General features: G+C 41.3%; 1 protein-coding gene across 1 annotated transcript in view; it reads left to right on the forward strand.

The window, feature by feature from the left end:
• SLC25A13 (solute carrier family 25 member 13) overlaps positions 1-27,522 on the forward strand; it is a 209,976-nt gene that overhangs the window by 145,897 nt on the left and 36,557 nt on the right. The window contains 2 exon segments of the mRNA XM_082398331.1: positions 8,795-8,847; positions 10,533-10,613. Coding sequence (XP_082254457.1) covers positions 8,795-8,847; positions 10,533-10,613 — 134 coding nt within the window.

Raw genomic sequence — 27,522 nt, forward strand, 5'->3', positions numbered from 1 at the left:
TGTTGCGGAGCACAGGCTCCAGACGCGCAGGCTCAGTAGTTGTGGCTCACGGGCCCAGTTGCTCCGCGGCATGTGGGATCCTCCCAGACCAGGGCACGAACCCGCGTCTCCCGCACTAGCAGGCAGACTCTCAACCACTGCGCCACCAGGGAAGCCCCATTTGCAGAGTTTTAAATGTGTCTGTTTCGGGTTGTCTGCGTGGTGCAAAAGCAGTCGTCTTCCATCCTGGAATGTTCTCAAGGTGACATCTAGAGGATATTGTGGTGATATCTCAGGAAGTTTTGTCAGATAGCTAGTTTAAGCTAGGTCTCTTGGGTGGTTAATGGTTTTATAGAAGGCAGTATCCAAATTATGTGGATCCACAGTGAGATTCCTTCTTGCTTAATTCTTGTAGATAAAAATAAGTTTAAAAATTCTATCACCAAAATAAAGCAATTGGAGGTTGTACAAGTCTGTTTTGCATAACTTAAGAAGCCGTGCATCTTGGCACAAACCACAGTGAATCCGTACACTGCACTGAGTCATGATGTCCATTCATGTCCACCAGAGCTTCTAATGAGTGCAGAATGGTTTGGTTTGAGTCTTATTTTCTTGGCCAATTTCTGCACATTTTCATTTAGGGTGTAAAGTTGTGAGTAGATCAAAAAGCAGATATTTGGTTATAGGAAATCAAGTGAAAATGAACAAAAGACTTGGACAGTTCCTGAGTTGGGTAATCAAATCTCCAGAAATCTACCATGAGCACAAAGCATTAAAAGGGGAGACTAAGGTGACACAAACTTGGAACTGAAGTGGGTGGGAGTATCGTCAGAGGCTTGAGAGGGCCAGATGAGAACAATGATGAGCTTAGAAAATTGGGAAAGATGGAGCTAGCCATAACCTGGAGAAGAGAAGATTAATTAGTGAACGAATTAGTTCTAGGCCTCAAGAATGATAATTTATTACCAGCTACTGCCAATGCTGAGACTGAGACAAGGGAAATAGATTAAATCTCAGCAGCGAGGAAATTTAGATAGAAGAGAAGATAACCAGGACCCTGAAAGTTGCCATATACTAGAGTGAAAAACTGAAGGAGGAGAGGGTATGATTCTTCTTCCCAATGATCTTCACTTCTAGAAATCCTCCAAATAGAGGAGGAGTCACAGGAACCAAGGTTTTTCTAGACCATGACAGTATCATTCCGTCATGCTTTAACAATCAGTCTCCCAAAGGCATCCTGAGCCATAGCTAAAATAATAGACGGTTCTTGACATGTTGAGCAAAAATATTTAACCCAGATAAACAAGCATTTAAATCTTAATATGTGCCATGCCCCCAGCTCCACTGTACACTCAGCTTGGAGTGATATCCTGAGAGCTGGTGGAAAACTGGATAGTAACGAGGGCCATGAAAGGGGATAGTGTAGTTGGGAGAGGAGGGGCATGCCTCATGCCTGGGGGCTGTATGAATCAAAAGCAGAGAGACATAGGGGAGGGGTCGGGGTGGGAGGGGAAGAAGAAAGCTTGAACAAGTGAAGAGAGAAGGCCATGGAAATAGGAGCAGGAAGAAAAGCTGTGAGGCAGGGCACACAGAGTGCTGATAGCTCCAGAATAAAGGTTAATCTGATGTTGAAAGCAAGGAGGGCTCTCTGGGAAGATGGGGACAAGTGTAGGGGCCTCCGTGGCGAGGTCAGGAGGCTAAGAATTTAACATCGGAGGGGTCGCCTCTGGGTTGAAACTAGATAACATAGAAGAGTGCTGGATGTGGTTTCAGCTACAGCAACAGGAGTATTTTATGCATTAACATCCCCTACCAAGCTCTACTGCCTGTCTCTGCCCTGGATGGCTTGGACGCTGTCTTACGTGCTTTAAGCTACCTTTCTCAGGGCCGGGCTGGCCACTCTTGAGCTTGTCTTCTGTCTGACCTGAGACAGAAATGCTGCTTTAATGACGGGTCTCTCCCTTGCTGTGGCCCGACATCATCTGTGCTCCTCCGTGTCTTGTCCAGTGTGGCCTGTCGGGACAGCTGCCGCACAGCGGTTACAGTTGTTCGTGGACCCTCAGCCCGGCTCCTGACCCGCTGCTTTCTCTGAGCCTCGTTCCCCAGTTGAGCCCTGACTCCCACTTGCCCGCCAGGTTATAGTCTGCAGCTCAGCTCTGCAGGTCAGCGCCTTCTCCTGTGAGAGCCTCGTATTCCCTGGAGAGGGAGGTGTGGAGGTAGATGTGGTGCCCACCACATAGCCGCCCTCCTCTTACTGTGGGAAAGGGCCCAGCCCTGCAGCCTGCTAGCCCAGCGTGAGCCGGCACCCAGAGAAAAGTTTCAGAACATTCTGGGCTGGAAAACAATGCCTTTGTTGGAGCCATAAATCCACTAGAGTGCACAGGGAGAAGCTGAGCATCCCGGGGCCGAAGAGCCCTGCTTTGGGAGGCATCATGGACCCGAATTCAACTCAGCGCCACAGCACGGTCACCACATAGTGAGGGACACGGGAGAAGCTGCTTAGCCTCTCTAGAGCCGTCTCCATGGAAGAGGGAGAGGATAGTGATGCTGATGGAGGTGAAGAACAACAAAAGAACACCTCTGTAGTACTTACTATGTGCTTGGCACTCTTCTGAGGGTTTTGTGTATATTAACTTGTTTCATCTTCGAAACTACCCCATGCCCGTGGTACTGTGTTCATCCCCATTTTACAGATGTGGAAACTGAGGTACAGAGAGGTTGGGTAACTTAACCACAATCACACAGCTACTAAATAACAGTCAGAATTCAAACCCAGCAGCCTGGCTGCAGACTCCACGCTCTTAGTCGCCCGGCTCTTCTACTCCTCAGGAGAAATGACGTGGTAAAAAGTTGCTTATCATCCGAGGTGGAGAACTGTTTTAGTTCTTAACTGAAACATTTTATTTTAGCTTAAAAACGTAGTTGAAGATGTGGTGTTACGTCTGTACTGCTTCCTTATCTTTGCCTAAAGTAAGTGGTGCTGCTAGACACTGTCAGACCGCGTGTGCCCTCGCTGCTTGGCGACAGCTCTCCTAAGGATGGGCACGATGCCATGGGGAGCAGCATTGTACGCCTAACCTACTTCCCTAATTCCTGTACTCCCATAGGCGCCTAATTCCGGGCTGTGAGCATTATTCAGGATGAATTGCCTCTTGTAAGCAAGAGGATAATCAAGAATATGCCTTGAGCAAATAGGTAGAAAGAAACTTTCATCGCCTTTTTTGAATACGTAATATAGGTTGTGAACAGTGTCTGGCTGTTTGTATACATTTACTCATATCATTATCATAATAAACCAATGAGTCGTAATTAGCATCCTTGGTTTACTAATGAGGAACTTAGAGTTCAAAGAATAACGTCCCCAAGATCACTCAGCACAAAAGAGGTGCAGACCTAGGATTCCCGCCCAGGTCTGTCTACCTGCATGGCCCGTGCTCCAAGCCATTCATTTTGCTGCCGAGCCGTTGGAAACAAATAGCTTTAATTAGGCCAGCATTATTAATGAGTTTCTTTCGTAGTCCCTTCTAACTCTGAGATTCTAGAATTATATTTCTAAAAACTTTTTTGAGCAAGACTACAGCTTAGTGGCCCTCTGACCGGCACACTGCTCTCGGGAACTTCCTTTTGGGGGTTCTCTGTGAAGCCTACAGTGGAGGTTCGTGGTATGGGCTTAGTTCCCACACCTCCAGCTCAGTTCTTTCTCATTGGGTTGCATGAAGGATGGGAATCAGAGGGGATAGTGTGATTTATATCTCAACCCCATGAAATCTCAAGACAAAATACTGTATTAATATTGTACCCTGTAAATCTTTTCTCGCATTAGCAGCCTTCTGGTGAAGTTTGCCAAGGAAGCATTGCCATATGTGCTGATGGAGCTGAACTAAAATGAGAAGATTAGAAAACTAACCACACTAATAAATTTCATTTGAGGCAGTTGGAAAACAGACTGCTGTTTTGACAAGTTAGAAACAGCACACACATCCATTCTCTGTTTCTAATGGTTAAAATGAATTTCCAGAATCCAACAGAAACATCTTGTATTAGAAGCCTAATTTTTCTGCTGAGTTACCCAGATGTCAAACATACATGTGCTTTAAACTTCAGTGTGATGGCGTTGAAGTGCCTTCACCAGACTGGCTGTTTTAGGCATTACTGAGCCACACTACCCTTCCTCCCTCTGAGGTCAAGGAACCGGGAGATTTATTGAAATTCCCACCTCTCTGACTTTCCTTGTCCTGCAGGTCAGGGCCCCTCCCCTCCCAACGGGCATTTGCCCACGACTAATGGTGTCAAGGCCCACATCTCTACTGGCTCTCAGATTGTCATCCACAGCTACCCTTTGTTCCCTAGTTTGCCAGGGTTGTCACCACAAGAATGGTACTTAGCCAGTACCTCACTGAGTGCCAGCATCTGGCCCAGGTCTTAGGAATGGATTTGTACTTTGGTTTTGTTCTTACTGGGTTGAAGTTACTCATTTAATACAGTGGAACTCAGGGCCTTAGATTAAATTACTTTAACCTCCTAATTACTCTTCGTGCCTTGGTTCTCTGCCCTTACCATCTGTCCTTCACCTGCCTCCAGAACTTTTTACTTTTTGAACTTGACTCTTTAAAAGCCACCCCATGTGTCTACAGAATTTTTTCCAACCCCCTTAGTGTGGCCTGGGGAGAAGCAGCGCAGTATACCGGATAGGAGCTCCCCCTTAGAGCCAGACCACCTAGGGTTGAACCCCACTGCCCCACCTAACAGCTGAGCCACCTTGGGCAGGCTCCGAGAAGTCTGCCTCAGTTCCTCATCCGTTGATGGGATAAAAATAACATGTGCTGAGTTATTGTTATTGACTACTTGTGGTGTAGATTAAATGTGTTGATTCACATAAAGCGCATAGAGAAGTGCCTGCCATGTACTGGCTGTTGTCCTTATCGCTGCTACCATTGTTTATTACAATGTCTGTGATCTCACCACAGCCTCCAGTGATCTCGCCCTCACCCTGGCTGTGCCATGGTCTTGAGAGATTTCGGTGCCTTTTTACGCTCTGTCCTCTCTGCCTGGATCACCTTGTCCTCTGTTCTACTCATGTCTCTCTTCTCCAGTGAACCTCTGCTTATCCTTAAAGAATCAAGTTAAGTATCTCCTCTTCTTTGATGCTTTTCTCCCTCCTGCAGGCAGAATAACTGGTTCTCTCCACTGTGTTCCCATAGTACTTTGGTGCCCCAGGGCTGTGATACTCAGCACTCTGTTTTTAGGTGGTGTGTCTCCTTTCTGGCACACACAGACACCTAGGGCTCCCTTTTCTTCTAAACTGACACTGGCTCCAGGGAATGCCACAGATCTTACTACGTTCATCCCAGTTTCTTCCAGTACCAGGCACAGAAAGCATTTGGTAAATGTTTGCTGAACAAATAAATATTTGCTGCCCTATATATAGTCTTCAAAGCAGGGTTTTCTCTATTGTTTTGTTTTGCTCTCTGCTGTTCACAGTGCATTACTAAATTTATAGTGAGAAATACAAATCTCGATAGCTTAGAAGGCTGGCTGAAGTGATTGTATCTAACACTCTAGTCATTTGGCTCTGTGGGCTGTTTTTTAGTAGTCATTTAAAAAGACCATCACAGGGTAGTTAAAGAGACAAGAGATCATCATTTAAATCACAGTGCTATCAGCCCATCCATGGCTTGGTCTACAATTTAATGATGGGAATAATACATCTAGCAAGTAAATATTTAACTAAACATTTTGGTACTTGACCTGAATGCAGAGAGTAGAATGGAAATTGTAAATGTTAAGATGTAGTTTAACCAGCTTATCCCTGAATTTTACTGGTAGAAATTAATGTTGTACTTTCATAAAGTAATAATAAAGCCTTTCTCCTCATAGATGTTATCTCATGGTATAAGTAAAGGATTAATAAGTGTGCACAGTTTAGGAGGAGAGAATTCTTACTTTGAATAAGAGGCGTTTGCTTTGCCCAGATGGTTCCATATTGACATTTTCTGTGCTGTTTCAGTTCATTTAGATTAAAAAGGGTATAGCCCGTACTCAAGCTAGCAGAAGCATAGGGGAACTTTTGGTAAGAGTTCACATGAGAGAGAAGGAAATCCGAGATCTCATAGGGATCCCAGGGCAGGAGTTTCACTGGAATCTGGCCTCAGTGGGACCGGAAGATGGTCAAGGCCGTCCCTCCCGCCTGTGCACCTTTCACGGGCTGTGTGTTTTCTCTCTCTTGGGTGTCTCCATTCTATTCGCTACACATTTTCTCCTGCCAGTCTTCTTCCTTTTCGTATCATAGTTGCTACTTCCTTGTGGCATTATCACACACATGTCTTCAACTGGCCACTTTCCCCGCCCCATCTGGCACCTTCTCAGTTTGTGCCTTTGTGCTGACTGGCTCATCGCCTTTGAGAACTCTGTCACGCTCCTGGGAGAAGGATCCTGACTGAGTAGCTCTACTCTTGGTGCCAGGTCACAGGGCCCAGGTTGCTGAACTCATTGGCTGTACATCTTTTAGGTGTCTTGCCCTTGGGGATGAAACAGGCTCAAAATATGGCCGCCTAGAGAAGACGTTGCAAACCCAACTGTTTATAGGATCCAGGCAGCTTCGTTATATCAGTGAACAAATGAGGCTGGATGTGAAAGGCAAGCACACATCTGCCTGTCAGGCAGAGGACAGAGTTGGGTGTTGTCTAAAGGCAGAGACTCTAGAGGAGGATGGCTTATATTTGAACCCCAGTCTCCCTACTTATCATCTGGGTAACTGAGAACAAACGACTTAATCTCTATATGCCTCAGTTTCCACTCTACCGGGTGGTTTTAAGGATTAAATGAGTTAGTAAAGTGCTTAAAAGGGTGCCTGACACATAATAAACAATATGTTGGCTGTTTTTAGAGGAAATTCTGATTAGCATCAGCATCCTTCTCATTTAGCTTTACAATGAAATGCGCTTTCTCCAATTCTGCCTAAATCATGAAGCTGTCTTGGTCTATTTAGTTTCTCCCTTTTTGTAAAGCCATAAGCCCAGAGAGATATTTCTCTATTAATGAGGATAGCAACAGAGCAAGAAATGATGAACGATAATTGGCACTTGTCCTTATTGCCATGCTGGCATTAGGGCGTGGCGGGGACCTTGCTGAATTGATACTTGGGTCCTGTCTAAAGGGCAGAGCCTCGCCCAGCTGGAGATAGATTGCTGTGATGTCAGAAGGAGGCCCAGAGCTGTCAGACCCATTAATCAATCAGTTGATCAATCTAGTCATCCATTCAGCCATCTGTCTATCTATCTTTATAATCTCAAATTATGTTTAAGACCTGTGCTACTCAACAAAACACATCTGCAAGCTGGATGCACACATCCCTTGAGCTAGTGACTTTTGGCTGTAGGCTGTTTCTTTAAGAAGATGATGTGGGCAGGGCTGGTCTCTCCGAAGAGGCTGAGGGTGGACCTTTTAATATAGCGAATTAGGAAAGTGTACTTACTGGTGACGGATAACACCATGAAGACCCTCCCAAGGACAGCAGCACGACACGGCAACAATATATTCTGATCCTTGGGGTTAGGTTACTGAGTGTTTCCAAGGAAAGGCATTTGTCTTTGATTCGATTTTCTTAGAAAGAACAGATGAAAAAGGTAACTTTTTTTTTTTTTAGTTCAAATATGTAGGTCCACTACTGTCATAACTGCCTTTCCTAGAAGTGGCCCTTTCCTGTCAAAGACCACACCTCCTCCTTGTGCCCTGATTCTTAATTTCCACTCCACCTATCGTGTCCAAAACTGAGCTCTGCCATCTTCATGTGTACCAGGTGTTAGTGCTAAAAACTGAGCTCTAGCAGTCGGAGCCAGTTACACACACACACACACACACACACCCCACACGCACACACACACCCCCCACACACAGACACACCCCACACCCCACACACACCACACAAACCCCCACACCCCACACGCACACAACACACACACACACACACACACCCCCCACACCCCACACGCAGACACCATGCACACACCACACACACACACAAACACACCCCATCACTATGCCCTGTTTTCTGCACCACATCCAGAGTGGTCTTTTGAAAACATGAAGTGACACATCACTCTCCTCCTAATGGAAACGCTTCTTACCTAACTTGGAGTATATCGGGCTTCGGGGTCCTGGTCTGCAGCGTGGCATCAGGCCCCACCCGTGCCTCTCCCTGTGCCTGCCTCCTCCGAGGTGATGTACTGACACTCTCCCTCATTTTTGAGCACACCAGGCTTGTTCCCACTCTGCTGTCTTTGCCCTGTCTGTTCCCCTTCCCGAAATGCAATGCACGTTTCCCCAACTTTTTCAGCAAGGCCTCTCCCCTCCTTCCATCTGAGACCAGTCAGAGGGAGCCTCGTTTGTCTTGAGCTTGTCACAGAGTCATAGTTGCTAAATGTATGAATGGCTGAACCGTGGGCAGTGGGGGGGGTGAGGAGCTGAGAAAGGTGTTAGAGAAAAAGAATATTTTCACTAAAGTCCACTGATTTAAGAGGCGGGAGGGAAAAAAGCAAATCTGTGGAATAATGAGATTTCCTGTATCACTAATACTGTTGATTTACCCAGTGTGCAAACGATCCAGAATGTGGGGGGGAATTTACTCAGGCCTGATGTGGCTCTTAGACATTAGTACCTAAACATTCCATTTCAAGTATTCTCATTCAAGGTAAGAGCAGAAAATGGCAGCAAAGATTGCCCCAGTTTTTACATTGTGATCCCCCTCTTTAGAGCTGTTGATGTGTTTAGTTAATGTTAATTTATTTAATACGCTTCTACTTTTGTTGTTTTTCAGGTCTGTTGCCACAGTTATTGGGAGTCGCCCCAGAGAAGGCCATAAAACTTACAGTAAGTCTTTTGATTTGATGCTTCAGATGAAGGGAGTTTGCACATACTCAGGAATCTAGCAGAGATTCTTTTTTTTTTTTTTTCCTCGTTTTTAAAGTGTTTGTTTATTTATTTATTTATGGCTGTGTTAGGTCTTCGTTTCTGTGCGAGGGCTTTCTCTAGTTGCGGCAAGCGGGGGCCGCTCTTCATCGCGGTGCGCGGGCCTCTCACTATCGCGGCCTCTCCTGTTGCGGAGCACAGGCTCCGGACGCGCAGGCTCAGTAATTGTGGCTCACGGGCCCAGCTGCTCCGCGGCATGTGGAATCTTCCCAGACCAGGGCTCGAACCCGTGTGCCCTGCATTGGCAGGCAGATTCTCAACCACTGCACCACCAGGGAAGCCCAAGCAGAGATTCTTATGTGAAACAGCAGGTCTGTGTTTCCTCAGAGGCGCTAACGGATTTGAACATAGAGGTGCTCACCACACATAGCTTTTTATTATTCCCCATTTAACAGCGAACATCTGAGAATGTGATAATATACTTGAACAAGGTTTTTGGTGGTTGCCACCACCGTCATCATTGTCAGCATCATTATAGTAGTGGCAGCAACAGCAGCTAAATTTCCTTCAGTACCTACCATCTTAGGTGCTTTCCGTGTATTATCTGTTACTGTTTTAATCTCAAGCAAGGTGTGACCCACAGTTTACAAGTCAGGAAAGTGAGGCCCACGGGGATTAAGTATTTACCTGTGTTTGCACAGGTCATTAGTAGGAAGACTAGAATTCAAAACCAGATTTTTCTGACTCCAAAGCATATTGTTCAAGTACACATGCTATTTACAGAATTCATGTTCGGGGTGTATTCTGTACACATTTGCCAAAGTGACATGTTGAGGGGTCTGAGTTCTAGTTTAAGTTGATCCTCCATCAGATTGGTTCTCCAGTGCCTGACTCCTGTCTGACAGGTGGTAAGTATTCAGTATGTATTTGTGCAATGGATAAATAATTGCATTTTCATCACCAAGGTCATAAAGCCCCAGAAAGTTAAACTTTACTTTTGGATTGGACTGTGTAGCATTGGTGCTGAAATTCTTCTTTTACCGTCTTATTTTGTGACCTTGGGACAGCTAATCTTCTGACTGATCCTTAAAATTGCTTGTAGTACATACCATTTTGAGAATGTTATACTTAATTAATTAATGCTCTTGATGTTCTCTGAGAATCCTTGAGAAATTTTTTAAATACTGAATTTCTACTAAGCTAAAAGATCTGCTCAGCCAAATTTGTCTCGTTGATGCTGTTTTAGATTAAATCTTGTTGGAAGACTTGAAAGTGATTTTTTAATCAAATCCTGTAAAACAGTTTTTAAGTTATAAAATGTATGTTTTAATTTTGTCTCTATTGTTAATATGTCTCTCTTTTTATGCTATTGTAATTGCAGGACATATTTGAATTAAGCTTGTAAGCCACCTCTCTTAATTGTTTTCTCCGTGAAACATCAGGAATACGTATTTATATATTTTACCTTTCAAAAACTATGTATATGCTATTAAGAGCAAACTCTTAAGATACTTCATTTATTCAGTTTATGATTACTCCGGTACAGTGACAGAGAAAAATAACATTTATTTACAGTTGTATATTTATATGTGTTTAATGGCTTTCGCTATATTTTTCATCATCTTCTATAAATATTTTTTTTCAAGGTGAATGATTTTGTGAGGGATAAATTTACACGCAGAGATGGCTTAGTCCCACTCGCAGCAGAAATTCTTGCTGGAGGCTGTGTAAGTACCTTTTGCGGATCTCTACATTGAAAAGACTTGTTTCACATACATATCACGACCGTGCTACACAAGTGTGGACTAAGGCTTCTGTTCACCACAGGTCCCGTTCAAGGGCAGAGTCTACTAGGGGACCTCGGCTTTTCCTAGACAGGCGGACCACTCCTGAGGTGGAAGGGTAAACGTCTCTGGTCTTACTGCCTGTTAAGTCATGCCTGTTAAATTCGCCATTGCTTGCAGTTGGTTCTGCAGGAGAAGTCATTTGTGGCAGAAGTGTTTGGCCTTTGAACAGATCTTTGCTAACCTTTTCTAGAGTTTATTTTTCGTACATTCTTTCCTCATGGCACCCTCTGCTGGGTCAGGCACTGGAATTTGTAGTTTGAAGTCAGCAGCCATAGCTCTCTGCTTTGCTTTACTTCACAAATGCCAGCAACTCTTCAAGTTTCCCAGTGCTTCCAGGGGAAGGATGTGGGAGGTGACTGGCTGAGTGCGCTCCGCATTGTCAAAAATGCTTGGAACGAGTATTTCTTTATATGCATGAACAACCTGCATCTTGTTCTTGAGCTCAGCAAAACATCATGTCTTGTTTTATTTCATGTACAGGTTTGTTCATGTGAATGTAAATACCTTAAGTAAGTAAAACTCTTATACAAAGACTGGTGCTATTTAAAGATAAGGTTGGTTAAATAAACGGTCTTTGATCACTAGGGCAATAAATATTGGTATATTTTCCATCTACACCTGTGTTTCTTGTACAAAAGATAAGGTCACTTTTTTTTTTTTTTTTTTTTAATTCGCTTGTTCTGTGCAGGAAATGGTGTTCATAAAATGATCTTTTCTTGAAAAGTCATTGAGTTTAGAAGTTGGGAAAACACCCGAGAATATTAAACCTTTGTCTGGAGAGGGCTTATTGTCCTAACATTGAATGGGGTTCCCTGAATGTAGCAGGAGCTACAGAGTCCTAGCTCCTGGTAATTCTTAAGAGATGGACGGAATTTGGCTACAGCCTGACTCTTTCTGTTTGATCACTGACCTGTCAGAGACGGCCAGGTAAGATCCTCTTGTCCTGTAACTTTAGGAGCATTCAGGATGGAAAAAGGGAGCCTTTAATGTCCTAAATAAAAAGGGCACACAATAATAATCAAAAAGAATATTAGGAGTTGCAGAAATGGCTCTTGCCGGTAAGTACTCGTCCTTTAAAACAACTGTAGTTTCCAGTTGAATAACTAGATTTTCTAATTTTCAATAGGCGTAACCCTGGGCTATACCTAGTCCATCCTTGAGGCTATTACAAGGGTCCCGAGAGAGCAGGGCATTTCAGTAGGTCAGGTGGGTTTGTTTGTTTTTTTTAGAAGTCAGGTTTTAAACTTGCTGAAAAGACATGATTACATATCTCTGTAAGAATTTAAAATGGAAAACTATGTGATACTACTCAAGATTTTGGCAATAATCTTGAGGCTTATTTTCTTTTTAATGAAAGCATTTTGCCCGCACACAGGCCTGGGTGCCAAGGAGATTGGTCGTGGCACGTATCGTCTGCTGTAGGTGGTCTTGTTTTCTCGTACGTGGTCGCCCATTTCTTACACAAAGCACCGATCGGCATCAGACGCGGTGCCTAGTTCTTGCAAAGTGGTGCAGCCCTTTTCAAACCTGATCTAAACACAGGCTTAAAATTGGAGCCACTGGGGCTTTACAGCTACTTAAAATATCTGTGAAATGAGGTTTGCCATCCTTCATCTCAAAGGTGGGGAGACAGTGGTCCTCAGTGTTTCAAGTCTTCTGTTTTGACTCCCACCTACTCCTCCCTCCCCCCGAGTCATTGCTTTGAGAAGTAAGAGTTTATCTTTCAGGTAAGCAATCCTGTTGGTGGCAAACAACCCAGGTCCTTTAGATCTCTGAGTAGTGGGATGGCTGGTTCCATTTCGGCACGTGTTTTTAAAGCAGTAGCAGCATCTTTCTCTGCAGGCTCTGGCGGAGTTGTCCCTGCCGTTCAGAGCCAGTCACACACCTCCTTAGAGAGCCCTTGTGAGTGCCTCTGCCTCACTGCCCAGTTAGGACTACAGAGGGGTTAAAAGGTAGTGTTGCATGGGCAGTTCCCCTTAATTCACCCAAGCGTTGCCAGGCATTACCTTTTAAGTCCCCGGGGAGCTCACCTTACTTTATTATCACCGAGGATTAGGAATATGGCTGACTTTTGCACTTATAACCTCAACTGCTGATTTCTTTGAAGATGGCTTTTTTGTTTATTTTATAATCTGTTTTCTACAAAAACAGGGAAAAGATGCAAGGAGGTCCTAGCTAAATCGTCTCCTAGCTAAACTAAGGCCTGTTTTATTATATATATATATTTTTTTTTTTTTTTAGAAAAACAACAAGAATGATAGTAAATTTGAAGGAAAATGTTGGAGGAAAAATAATAAAATTGATCTCATTTATTAATTTTTGATATAATGAAATCTGTGACTGAAGAGATTAAAAAATACTCTTCTGTTTCATTGGTGTATGTAAAAGGATGAATCTAGCATTAAACTCACTTTTTACACTAGTTTAGAGCACTATTAAAAATTTGACCAGATTTCTGAGCATTTTTGTAGATTGACACTTAACAGTAGTGATATATTCAGCACAGCCCAAGGCTACACTAGGTGCCAAGACTGGGGTTTATAAACTCTAATTCTGAAAGGTGTCTTGTGGTTTGTGTTTTCTGCGTAAGTTGGTTTTCTACTTCCTGAATTAGACCAGGAGTTGTAGGAGTTTCGGCAACTTGTTTGACAACAGTTTTGACAAGTTGTAGGAGTTTAGGTCTTTGACAAAGACCTGGAGCCTCAGGTGTCCCTGCACAAGATACATATATACCTTCTGTTTTTTTCCATCCTTTCTTTCCTTTCCTGGGTCAGGAGCTCAGCCCTGGAGGGAGATGTGATTTAGGGTGGTCACTGTCAGCAATGGTGGAGGCTCCCAGTAAATGGGGCAGAGGACAGAGGGCCTGTCACCACTACCCATCTCCAGTTAGGTTCCCAGTGACTTTAAACCTGACATGTTACCTCTGGGTACGTTGTTGTGATTGCAGTGTTGCTGCTACTTTAAGAAAAAATAACATATGTAATACCATGTGGTCTGTAGGTTGCAGTCCTTAAATTCTACAAAGTAAGTCTTCTTTGCCTCTAGTGGAATAGAGGGTTGAACTCCTGGGGGCACTGGGATGTTTAGTTTTTGATCCTTTGATCTTAAGGTTGTCAGATAAGGAAATACAAATGGTGCCATGACTGGTTTCAGGGAAGATATAAATATGATTAATTTATTTGGCATGAAAATCTACATTGAAATGAAAAGAAAAGAAATGATATTCACTGGGTGGAAAAATATGTCAAAAAGGGATAAACCTCTGTCTTATGAAGCTTGTATTTAGTAAAAGTTATTTGTATACCAATAAAAATTAATAGTATTCTGTAATAATTTTTGAAAACACAAGTGAACATGCTTCCTGAACAACAGTCCTTTGATAATGGATCCACTGTATTTTTCTTTCTTTTTTATGTTTATTTTATGTTGGAGTATAGTTGATCAACAATGTTGTGTTAGTTTCGGGTATACAGCAAAGTGATTCAGTTATACATATACATGTATCTATTCTTTTTCAGATTCTTTTCCCCTTTAGGATATTATAGAGTATCAAGCACAGTTTCCTGTGTTATACAGTAGGTCCTTGTTGGTTACCTATTTTAAATATAGTAGTGTGTACATGTCAATCCCCAATTCCCAATCTGTTCCTCCCCCCCCTGGTAACCATAAGTTCCTTCTCTAAGTCTGTGAATCTGTTTCTGTTTTGTGAATAAGTTCGTTTGTATCTTTTTTTTTTTTTTTTTTATATTCCACACATAAGTAATATCCTATGATATTTGTCTTTCTCTGTCTGACTTACTTCACTTAGTGTGATTATCTCTAGGTCCATCCCTGTTGCTGCAAATGGCATTATTTCATTCTTTTTTTATGGCTGAGTAATATTCCATTGTATATATGTAGCACATCTTCTTTATCCATTCGTCTGTTGATGGACATTTAGGTTGCTTCCATGTCTTGGCTATTGTAAACAGCGCTGCAGTGAACATTGTGGTGCATGTATCTTTTCGAACCATGTTTTTCTCCGGATATATGCCCAGGAGTGGGATTGCTAGATCATATGGTAGCTCTACTTTTAGTTTTTTAAGGAACCTCCATACTGTTCTCCATAGTGGCTGTACCAATTTACATTCCCACCAACAGTGTAGGAAGGTTCCCTCTTCTCCACACTCTCTCCGGCATTTATTGTCTGTAGGTTTTGTGATGATGGCCATTCTGACTAGTGTGAGGTGATATTTCATTGTAGTTTTGATTTGCATTTCTCTACTAATTAGCAGTGTTGAGCATCTTTTTATGTGCCTCTTGGCCATCTGTATGTCTTCTCTGGAGAAATGTCTATTTAGATCTTCTGCCCATTTTTTGATTGAGTTGTTTGTTTTTTTGATATTGAGCCGCATGAGCTGTTTGTAAATTTTGGAGATTAATCCCTTGTCAGTTGCATTGTTTGCAAATATTTTCACCCATTCTGTGGATTGTCTTTTCGTTTTTTTTATGGTTTCCTTTGCTGTGCAAAAGCTTTTGAGTTTAATTAGGTCCCATTTGTTTATTTTTGTTTTTATTTCCATTACTCTAGGAGGCGTATTGAAAAAGATACTGCTGTAATTTATGTCAGTGTTCTGCCTGTGTTTTCCTCTAAGAGTTTTATAGTATCTGGTCTTAAATTTAGGTCTTTAATCCATATTGAGTTTATTTTTTGTGTATGGTGTTAAAGAATGTTCTAATTTCATGTTTTTACATGTAGCTGTCCAGTTTTCCCAGCACCATTTATTGAAAAGACTGTCTTTTCTCCATTGTACAGTCTTGCCGCCTTTGTCATAGATTAATTGATCATAGGTGTGTGAGTTTATTTCTGAGTTTTCTGTCCTGTTCCATTGATCTATATTTCTGTTTTTGTGCCAGTACCATACTGTTTTGATGACTGTAGCTTTGTAGTTTAATGTGAAGCCTGGTAGCCTGATTCCTCCAGCTCCGTTTTTCTTTCTCAAGATTGCTGTGGCTATTCAGAGTCCTTTGTGTCACCATACAAATTTTAAGATTTTTTGTTCTAGTTCTGTGAAAAATGCTATTGGTAATTTTTCCATCGAGATACATACATGTGCATTTGGGTGTGGGTATATGTGTAAATATATCTAATGCTTATGGGAGCTTATATTCATTTTAAGTGGGAAAAATAATTGACATGCTCACATCACTGGTTCTGAAAGGGATTGGTGAGAATATCACCATGGAAAAACATGGCATGAAGAGCAATCTTAATTGCTCTCACCTGCAAGTAAGTGTGACCCTAATATTGTGGCCTATGTTCCCATTATTGTGGTGATTCTCATATACATGGTATTTTTTGCTTGTTTGTACAGCCATGTATCAGATACCATTTTTAAGGAACGTTTTTATAACTCATCTTTTTTTTTTTGCATTACGTTCAATTGCAGTTAATTTTTATGATTTTTGAAAAAGAAAAAGACACAAACACCCATGTGCCTGCCACTTAGCTTAAGATGTCAAACTTGACAAATGCAGCCAGAGGCCCTCTTGTATTTACCTGTCCCAATAGTTTTTTCTCCCTCATCTCCCAAGAGATAAAACTATCCTGAAATTGGTGTTTTTCATTCCCATGCCTGTTTTTTATACTTTTTGTGACATCTGAGTGTATCCCTAAGCAAGATGAATGTTTGCTTTTGGATGCTTCATTCTGACCCAGTGCTACAGGAACATAGACCCAATGATTCCCATACTGATGCCTTTGCATTTTTTTCTTACTAGTGCCTTGCTTGGAAGAAAAGGATAGTAAATGGGAATATTATTTTCAAATGCTGTAATGTGGCTGGCATACAGTGAGTATGTCTTATAGATGTGTGGATTTATACGATTTTATATAAATATAGTTGGAATGGTATATTTATTTAACCAAGTTTTATGTAACTTGGAGTTTCTTCGCTGAAGTCATTTCTTCAATCCTACCATTTAAACTCATGACGAGTACTGAGTAAATTTAAAATTGTGACCCTCCCCACTGCCAGTACACACGCTCCCTACCTGCCTTACTGTCCCCACTCCTCCTCTTCTTCCTGATGGGAATGATTTCAGTGTTTCTCTATCACTGAGGAGGAGAGGTGTTCTAGTTATCTATTGTTGTATAACAAGTCATCGTCCAACTTAGTGGCTTCAAACAGCAATTTATTATTATCTCTCCTGGTTCTGTGGGCTGACTGGGTTCACCTGGGCAGTTCTCCTTTGTGATCTCCATGTGGTGATAGGCAGACAGCAGCTGGGGCTGGAATCATCTGAAGGCTCCACTGGAATAGATGTCCAGGATGGCTCACACTTGGGCTAGCGGTGATGCTCACTGTTGCCTGGGAGCAGCTGGGGCTGTGGTCCAGAGCACCTACTACGTTCCTCTGTTATGTACCTTGAACTTTTCAAACCTCGGCAGCTTGATTCTAAGAGAAAGCTTCCCAAAAGCAGGCATTCTAAGATTCCTGGGCAGAAACTGCAAGACTTCTTATGACCTAGCTTTCAACAGCACTTCTTCTGCATTCTACTGGTCAAACAAGCCACTTAGCCCAGCCCAGATTCAAGAGGAGAGAAATTAGACTCTACTTCTCAATGAGAAGAGTAGCCAAGAATCTTTAAACTACCACTGGAGGGTTCAGTAAGCAGTGTTGTAGGATGGGAACATCCTCGTTGCCCTCCACTTTATGAAGATTTCATAGTTAATCACATGTCTTCTCCAAGGACCTGTTGCTGATTCTAGAACCCATCCCTGTCCCACATTGCTCTTGGTTGAAGGGAGCAGAAACTCACTAAAAAAAAGCAATAACTAAATGAAAGTCTTCCTGAAGGGTGTACATGAAATGAAATCGAAGGCGCTTGAGAATTGAGGCAGCTCTGTGCACTGGCAACTTTCTCTATTTTCTCTGGGCCTTCTTGGTCTCTCTCACAGAGACTTTGCATCTCTGCATATTTTTTTAAGACTTGACTTTAAGAGCAGGTTTAGATTCACAATTTTGAGAGAAAGATACAGAGATTTCCCATATACTCCCTGCCCACCCCCCCACATGCATAGACTCCCCATTACCAGCATCCCCACCAGAGTGGTACATTTGTTACAGTTGATGAATCTACATTGGCACGTTAGTCATTCAAAGTCCATAGTTTACCTTAGGGTCCATTCATGGTGTCATGCATTCTACGGGCTTGGACAAATGTATGATATATATCCATCATGATAATATCATGCAGAGTGTTCTCACTGCCCTGAAAATCCTCTGTGTTCTGCCTCCCTGCCCCACCCCTAGCAACCGTTGATCTTTGTACTGTCTCCATAGTTTTACTTTTTCCAGAATGTCTTATGGTTGGAACCATACAGTTTTGTAGTCCTTCCAGATTGACTCCTTTCACTTAGTAATGTGCATTTAAGGTTCCTCCATGTCTCTTCATAGCTCATTTCTTTTCAGCACTCAGTAATATTCCTTTGAGCATACCACAGTTTATTTATTTGTTCACCTACTGAAGGATATCTTGGTTTCTTCCAAGTTTTGGCACTTGTAAATAAAACTGCCGTAAACATCCTTGTGCCAGGTTTTTGTTGAAAACGTAAGTTTTCAACTCCTTTGGGTAAATACCAAGGAGTGCAGTTGTTGGATCTTACAGTAAGAGTATGTTTAGTTTTATAAGAAACCTCCAAGCTGTCTTCCGAAGTGGCTGTACCGTTTTGCATCCCTACCAGCAAGGAACGAGAGTTCTGTTGCCCCACATCCTTGCCAGCATTTGGTGTCGTCAGTGTTCTGTGCATCTTTTTACTTCGCTGATCCATCTCTTCTCGTCCTCATGGTGTTCACTTCCTCAAGAATTCCCGTCATGTTTTTGCTGGCCAACTGGGCTGTCACCCTACAGTATGATCTTCAGCTTCTTTTCATCCTCAGCCCTAGCTAATTGCTCAATTTTGTTTTGTTTTTCATTTAATTTTTGAGAGGAAATTTGATTGGCAATCCTCATCTTTGTGTGCCCGGTTTAGAGCAGTAGTCATGACCCACCCAGATGTTAATAACTTTGCTTAACAAATCCATTTGTTTCAACTATTTATAAATGTGTTCAAACCCTTCTTGTACCATTTTGGTTTTAGCTTGAATTCTGTAAGTATCCTGTGAATAGTAGTTTAGGTACTTTTGTTATAAAATGTACCCAAAGCCTTATTCCTTATGTCTGAGCTTGAAATCACTTGAGATTTCAAACCCAGTCATATCAAACCAGGAAGAAAATTTCCTCCTGTAATGAACACATATGCTCTGGCAATCAGAGCGGGTGAGTCAGAGTGCCTCAAGTGGATTTAAGTCGTACTTTTGTGATCTTTCTCTTCCCAGGGTTTTCTGTGGAGATGTGGCCTCATGGTGTAGTTTTCTTAGGGCAGAATTTTAATTTCTCTGTGCAAGTCTCTGTGCACATATCCTACTTAATAAATATAGAATTATATGAGGCTCAGTCATTAAGTTGAATTTCTGTGAGGTTGCTGCTGTGTAATGTGTCAAGTAGCCATGATTTATTGTGTGTTATAATGATGCTATGGACATAAGGTTATTATTTTTTTAATGTTTAACATTATTATAATTTATTTGTAGTTTAATGAAAATCTAATGGTTAATTACATTGTTTTCAAATTTTGTTATTATTATTTGGAGTATCTCTGGGAGATTTTTTTGCATATCCCCCAAAATGTAAGACCATATTGTAAGGTTTTTTTCTCCCCCAATGGTAATTTATAGTTTAGTAGATGACTTCTAACAAGATTCTAGTGAATTAAATTATCCTTGTTTCATAAGCTTTACATTATTTAAAATACTTTTCATTCATTTCTGTATTTTTACAAATGAAAATAGTACCAAACATACATATTTTATTTTATTTATTTATTTAATATTTATTTATTTATTTGGTTGCACCGGGTCTTAGCTGTGGCTCGTGGGCTCCTAAGTTGTGGCTCACTGGCTCCTTAGTTATGGCTTGCCGGCTCCTTAGTTGTGGCACATGAGTTCCTTAGTTGCGGTTCATGGGCTTCTTAGTTGCGGCTTGCCGGCTCCTTAGTTGCGGCATGCAAACTCTTCGTTGCAGCATGCATGTGGGATCTAGTTCCCTGGCCAGGGATCAAACCCGGGTCCCCTGCATTGGGAGTGTGGAGTCTTAACCACTGCGCCATCAGGGAAGTCCCCAAATGTACATATTCTAGTCAAGGTCATATCATAAACATTTTCTGTCTTTCAACATATGTTATAATTGTGATTATTAAGAAAAAAAAATAACCATATTAAAGCTAGGGTAGAAAACAAAGCAAAAGAAACTTCCCATAGTTCTTCAATTCTCATAGCATAAGTTTTCTTAATCTGTACTTAACGCTTTATCCCTGACTTCCAGCTCTACTGACTGCAAGGCTTAGAGACTATATCAGGTATTATGTATGACCTGTTGTCTTTGTCAAATGTGGTCCTGCTTTGCCACTTGAGCTTTTCTTTTATAACTGTGCTGACAGCTAATTGTATCCTGGGGACCTTGGGTAAATGTTGACGGAACTGAGACATCTGTAAATGTGCAGGACAGGACCCGTGTCTCACTGTTATGCTCTGTATCTAGCCTTGTGCCTGACACATGGGAGAGGCTTAAAAATAGTTGCGGAATGAATAAATGCTTGACTAGAAGGTGTTGGTGATGAGGGCAGTAAACATAGGGTAGTCATTTGATACACTCTGTTGCTGTTACCTTCGTTACAGATGGGCAAGGAAGACACAGTGCCTCCAGGGATTGGAGCAGGGCACAGGAATTGATGGACCTTAGGGAATAGCTGTAACATGCCTACATATGTACATACCCAGGATGTTTCGCAAGTAATGTTTTCATTGGTCACTCAGGAAAGGAGCCAAAAAGCTTCTATTTATTTTATTTGGCTTCATTTCTAAGAATGGTAAATAAACTAACACACAAATATATGCAGAACCTTAAGAACAAGATGAAGATAAACAACTTGGGGCACTTGGTATAACTTACTCATTATTGCTTATGTTCTTAGTAGAAAAGATTTTATCGAATGGTTAACATGTGAAATTATGTCAGAATCATGAAGGAATCATACAAAAGAGTGGCTTTAAAAAAAAGACTAACAACAGTGAGATACCACTATACACCTTTTAGAATGGGTGAGATCCAGAGCACTGACGGTATCAAAGGCTGGTGAGGATGTGGAGCAACAGGAACTCTCATTTGTTGCTGGTAGGAATGCAAAATGCTGCAGCCACTTTGGAAGGCAGTTTGGAAGTTTCTTACAAAACTAAACATACTCTCATAGTAAGATCCAATCATTGCATTCCTTGGTATTTACCCAAAGGAGTTGAAAACTTATGTTTTCAGCAAAAACCTTTACAGCTGCTACAAACTGTATGGTTCGAACTATAGGACATTCTGGAAAAGGCAAAACTATGGAGACAGCAGAAGGATCAGTGGTTGCCAGGAGTTGGGGGGGAGGGAGGGATGAATAGGCAGAGCACAGAGGATTTTTAGGGCAGTGAAAATACTCTGTATGATATTATAATGATGGTAATATGTTGTTAAACATTTTTCTAAACCCATAGAAGATGCAACTCCGAGAGTGAACCTTAATTAAACTCTGGATGTTGGAGGATTATGAAAATAATTTTGCTCCATCACAATTTGCCCAGTAAGTCTTCTGGGGGATAGGACTAAGGCACTGGGCTGTGATAGGAATTCTATGGCCTGCCTGCTTCTATGAAAAGTTCTTTCTCCATACTTTTACTTGAACTTGGAGCAAAAATAAAAGGTATCTGATGGCAGTAAGGGTTCATAGCACTGGCCTACCTGGCTAACGGCTGCCTTTGGTGGCTCAGAAATGTCATCCTACTAGAAGCAATTCCATCTCGTGATAGACACTGAGCCAGCCAGATGTCTCTCTTCTGTTTTCCTCCCTTCCCCTTCTTTGTGAAGGTCTCAGAGCTATTTGGCTCAACACAGTTCAAACGCTGAACCATCCTTCTGGTTTTCTAATAAATAGGGGAGGGATTTGTTATGATATGAAGATATGAACAAAGATTGGGTCACAGCTTTCATACAGTTAAGATACTTTAGACATTGAAGGTCTGTAAATCATTAAGACATTCTGGTAGTAGTAGTCAGAATAGACATGTATAACAGGCAGAGCCCAAATGTGAACGTATTTGACAGCTCTGTAACTTAACTACTTTTTAATGTCAGCCGAACAGATTCCACTTTGGTTTCTTGGCCAGGCTTCTATAGGCCTGTTAAAACCCGATGAAGTTGAAAATTTGAAACTTAGTATTCGTAAAACACGTAAACAGAGTACCCTTTTTTTCTGTCTTACCATGTAGTTAAGAAATTAAGAATAGGAAATTTCAATTTGGTATCTGTCTCAAAAACAGTTAAGTGGTGAGAATCTATTTTCAAAGTTCTTAACAGTCAAATCACAGATTTTTTTTACTTAAGAGCTTAATTTACACATCAAATCAAAGGAGAAAATCCCATACTGCTTTGTGTTTGGAGGCATGCATTTAGTCAGTTTAACTAGGTGTATTAGTTTTCTAGGGCTGCCATAGCAAAATGCCCCGGGCTGCATGGCTTAAACAACAGAAATTTTTTTTCTCACACTTATATAGAAGCAGGAAGTCCAAGATCAAGGTGTCTGCAGGTTTGATTTTCTTCTGAAGCCTCCCTCCTTTGCTTGCACGTGGCCATTTTCTCACTGTGTCCTCACATGGTCACCCCTCAATCTGTGTGTTATCTTTATCCTGATCTCTTCTTCTTCTAAGGACTCCAGTCATGTTGAATTAGGGCACACCCATATGACCTCATTTTACCTTAATTACGTCTTTAAAGGCCCTGTCTCCAAATATAGTCACATCAGAAGTACAGGGTTAGGTCTTCAGCATATCAATTTTGGAGGGACACAATTCAGCCCATAACACTAGGGGTTAAGATAAAGGTTCTTTTCTCAACTGCAATAAGGACTCAAGTTCTTGACTGAAGCAGGGTGATGACCCCTCGTGACGGCACTGGGTCTGACACTTTCCCTTCAGAGCTTGATAGAGTGAGTGGCGTCTTGGCCTCATGCCCCTCACATTTGCCGGCTTCTCTGTGAGGTTGCTGAGCGCCTTCCTGTCTTCAGTATTTGTGAACAGCAGCTGAGTGCTATTGGGCGCTGTGTTCTAATTTAATTCACCCACTGTTATTTGCAGAATATCTGTTTTGTACATGTGATCTTTATATACTGTGATAATACCTGCACTGCGTACAAATTATTTTCATGTCTCCATTTAACATTGGAGTAGAGAGTAAATGGAAAATATGTTGAAGCTTAGATTTCTTAAGAAATCTTTGTTTTCCAATTTATTCAAATATCACATTCCATTATCACTTGAGTATTCATTTTATATGTAATGTAAGTCATTAGACATTTACTAGTGTAGACCTTTTTTTGTAGTTACAATTTTATTTGTATCAAAATAATCAAAATAATGTACTTGGGTTTTAGTTTAAAAAAACTTAAATTCCATATCTTCATATTAATCTATTTTTGACACATTTAAGCACACATTTTAGAATGTCACTGTGCAATTAGATATTCTTAGCACATGTCACTTGTGAAAAGCACTTTAAATCTAAGTACATTCAATTGAGCATAATTAGAATATCAAGATACATATTCTTCGTATACATTTTACCACTTAATTTTTTAAGTAGCTGTAAGTATCTACCATGTGAATTCAAATTAAAGGGAGGTGATTAAATTACAGTTATAGTTAATGCTTTTAGTTTAAAATATAGCAGGAATAACACTTTTTAAAAAAAAATACACTGCTACGTTTTCTGTGGACAGCAGATTGATGACAGAATCGATTTTTTGTTGCTGGTGTTGCATGCAAGACGGTTAATATTCTCTGCATATTCTCAAGACTGTTGCCTAGAATGGTGAGGGCAGAAGCAGGAGTCATAAGGGCTTTTTCATCTTGTGAGTTCTTTTGACTCGACCGCCCCCCCCAACCCAGTCCCGAGAAAGAATGTTCAAGGATAGTATCTTGGTTAGTAAAGAAGCATTAGAGAAAGGCTTGTTTAGTTCATAACAGGTGAGAAAAAATGGATTATAGGGAAATATGAACTGGGGCTCCTGAACTGATCTTTTAGATAATGTATTTAGGCTGCTGATATGTCCTGTGATAGTAGTAGTGAGCAGACGACCTTGGCAAGTCATTTTTAATTTCCGTGTAACTTTTCTTTTTTTTTTGGTGGGGGGCCATGCCACGTGGCTTGTGGATCTTAGTTCCCCAGCCAGGGATTGAACCTGGCCCCAGCAGTGAAAGCGCAGACTCCTAACCACTGGACCGCCAGGGAATTCCCTAATCCCATGTAACTTTAAAACTTACTTGTTCACAATCATTGGGCCTAAAGTATGTTAAGATCATTTTTGGGAAGATCACTGTTCTTGGAATACTTAGAGAAATTGGGCAGTACATTGAGATTCTGGATTATGTTGCCTTTCTAAATATTTGATTTCTTGAAATTCTACTTTTAAGAAAGAAGTAAGTATCACTTCCCTCAGTAAAGTTAACTATGCAGAATCAGAAGTGTTAACGATGAAGTTAATCATTACATAATATGGCAAAAGGAATTTGGGTGACAAAAGTGGGAGATAGAGAAGAAAAAATCAAGCTTACAGAAGCACCTGGGCACTGAGCAAAAGCTGTGATAGAAGCCACATTTCAGGTTCTTTGCAGACTATCTGTCTAGCCCATTTCAGAAAGAGGGGGTATTAGAAGAAAAAAACCTATATTTTACTTCAAGCCCTGAGGACCGTATCATGTGAAAAATTCGAGCATTTGGAAAGAGTGATGCTTTGTGTTGGTAGAGTGCCATTCACCTGAGAAGCTTGGTGCTCGGGCTTCATGCGACATAGTTGTAGCTTCCACAGCCCTGCTTCCCTTTCTGGTTGCTCTCAGCCCTCCTGGATGCAAAGGTGAATTTATGAAGATTGTGGACTTTAGACAGGACTCACGCAGCTAGAACTGTCATATGGAGATGTGCACTTTCATTTGTACTGGTGGCAAGACGAGGCGTCTAGCATCCACTTGGGATAGTTTTAAAGTCCAAATATTAGGACTTGATCTGGAACATTAAGGGTGATTGTGTTACCTTTTCCTTCTAGCAGTCGTGTTACCTGGTTAGAAGGAGTGCACGGTGCGTCATTTTCAGCAGTGGGGAATCTTCTATACTATACCCTATCTAGTCTCTCTCGGTCCCTTTCGTGACCAGCAGTGCACATTTCCAAAGTGGCTTGCCAGTGTTGAGGGCAGCCCACACCTAAATGGAACAGAGATCAGTCCACAAACATGGTGTTGTAAATTATGCGGGTTATCTATCTGCCCATTGTCATTTTTACCGGGACATGATTATTAACCATTTCTCAGTAACAAAATTTCAGAATTTAAAATACCCACAATTTATTGAATGTCATCTTGAATTTAATTAAATAAAATTGAATGAATTTAAATTAAATAAAAACCATCTGGTTATGTAGAGCTCTGTGACATCACCCATCACTCACAGGAGTTTTTTTTTTAATTAATTAATTTATTTATTTTGGGCTGTGTTGGGTCTTTGTTGCTGCACACGGGCTTTCTCTAGTTGCGGCGAGCAGAGGCTACTCTTTGTTGCGGTGCACGGGCTTCTCATTGCAGTGGATTGTCTTTGTTGTGGAGCGCGGGCTCTAGGTGCGCAGGCTTCAGTATTTGTGGCGCGTGGCCTCAGCAGTTGTGGCTTGTGGGCTCTAGAGCACAGGTTCAGTAGTTGTGGTGCATGGGCTTAGTTGCTCCGCAGCACGTGGGATCTTCCCGGGCTCGAACCCTTAACGCCTGCATTGGCAGGCGGATTCTTAACTGCTGCGCCACCAGAGAAGTCCCACATGAGTTCTTTTCTTCCTTTTTTTTCCTTTTTTACCTGATACAGCTGCTTCCTACCAGTCTTCAGTGTGACTGTGCTTTCCTCAGAAAGAAAGTTTAATTTGCAAGTTTCTAGGGAAAGAAAAATTTGAAAACTCAATTGTCCTGGCTTTGAAGGAGTTTGCTAAACTAAATTCACCTAAACAGAGTTTCGTCATGTATTTATTAATGGTAATCAGTACCACTGGTTGAGCACTGTGGTGTGCTAGGAACTGGAATCAGTGCTTTATACACTCGTTTCCGTTTACTCCTCACATAATCCTATACATAACAGCTAGAATATGGGCTCCCTGAGGGTGGGGAGCTTTGTCAGTTTTGTTCCCTCCTATATACCTGCCCCTGGAGTTGGCACGTTGAAAGCATGAAGAGCATTAATGTCCCTGTGCCCATTTTACAGGTGAAATAAGTTTGGAGTGTGTAGGTTAAGAAGTTTGTCAGAGCCTAGGCTGTCAACCATGGGCCACGCTGACTCGCAGCAGTGCCCCCCATTTCTCAAGCAGCTGCTCTGTGTCAGGCACTGTGCTAGCTGTGGTACATGCTACTCTATTTAGTCCTCACAATGAGTCTGTGAAATGCTTTCATCTCTTTGGTATAAATAAAGAATCTAAGTCTTAGTAAGTTTGAAGAATTTGTCCAAGGTCACATACAAGGAAATTATGAAGCCTGAATTAAAATCCAGGTTTCTCTGCTTCAGTTGCTCCTATGCTGAACCACTGTGCTATATTTAGGTAAAACCCACACTAGTGTAATTATTTTCTAAGCCCGTTTGAATAAAATTGAAAATAGGTCACTAGTTATGCATTTCTGAGTCTGAAATATTCCTCAAGGATTCAGATTTGGCATGATTGGGGGATTTTACCTCCTATTGGCCGGGCTTCCTCATGATTTATTGACTAATCTACAGAGAAAAACTTGATGCATCTGATGAAAATCAATGATATTGTACCTGGGAGAAAACCTCTCTTACATATTTCTTGATGGACTTCAGTGTCTCTGAAGCATTTGCATATCTGGATCTTTTCGCTTATCTAGTCTTGGCTAAATTTTTAAAAGTTACCGACACTATAAATGTGTGTTAATGTGGCACAGGATTCTCCACGTGACTTTTTGTTCAGAATATTCCTATCTTCAAACATCTTCATGAAACCTGGTTGGGATTTTATTTAGGAAGACTGCTCTGAATTTTAAATTAGTTTATGAAAAAATTGACACCTTTACAACCTTGGACTATTACATTCATTTATAGGAAATTGACATTTTTTACATTTGCATTTAAAATTAATTTACAGGCCAAATGACACCTTTATAACATTGAGTCTCCCAGTTTAAGAACAATACTTGTTTCACTAGTATTCAATCTGTATGCCCTTTGTATTTTAAAAGTCTATATTTTTCTTCATTTCAGTTCTATACATTTCATGTTAGGTTATTTCTTGTTAATGCCACTTGCTAAAAAAGAAAAAAGTTAATGTGTAAGATTTTTTTTTGGTGTAGCAGTTTCACATTTCTCCTCTAAAGATATATAATGTTTTTGAATGTCGGGCTCTGTTTTTTTTTTTTAAATGCTACAGAATTTTTTGTCACACTGATGCAGGTATTCAATACAAGTAGGCAATAAAATATTCTTGTTCAGTACCTGATAATAGCCTGGGTAAGAGTCCACATAGCGCCAAACTGAATCGTTCCTCACCTACAGTCCTGTGCATACAGTCAGCTCTTAATAGAGAACCTAGAGAACCACTGTGGAGCTGCCCATGGCTCTGGGTACCCTGGGGCGGGCACAG

Source organism: Balaenoptera borealis (assembly GCF_965194805.1).
Source record: "Balaenoptera borealis genome assembly, chromosome: 7".
Taxonomy (NCBI): domain Eukaryota; kingdom Metazoa; phylum Chordata; class Mammalia; order Artiodactyla; family Balaenopteridae; genus Balaenoptera; species Balaenoptera borealis.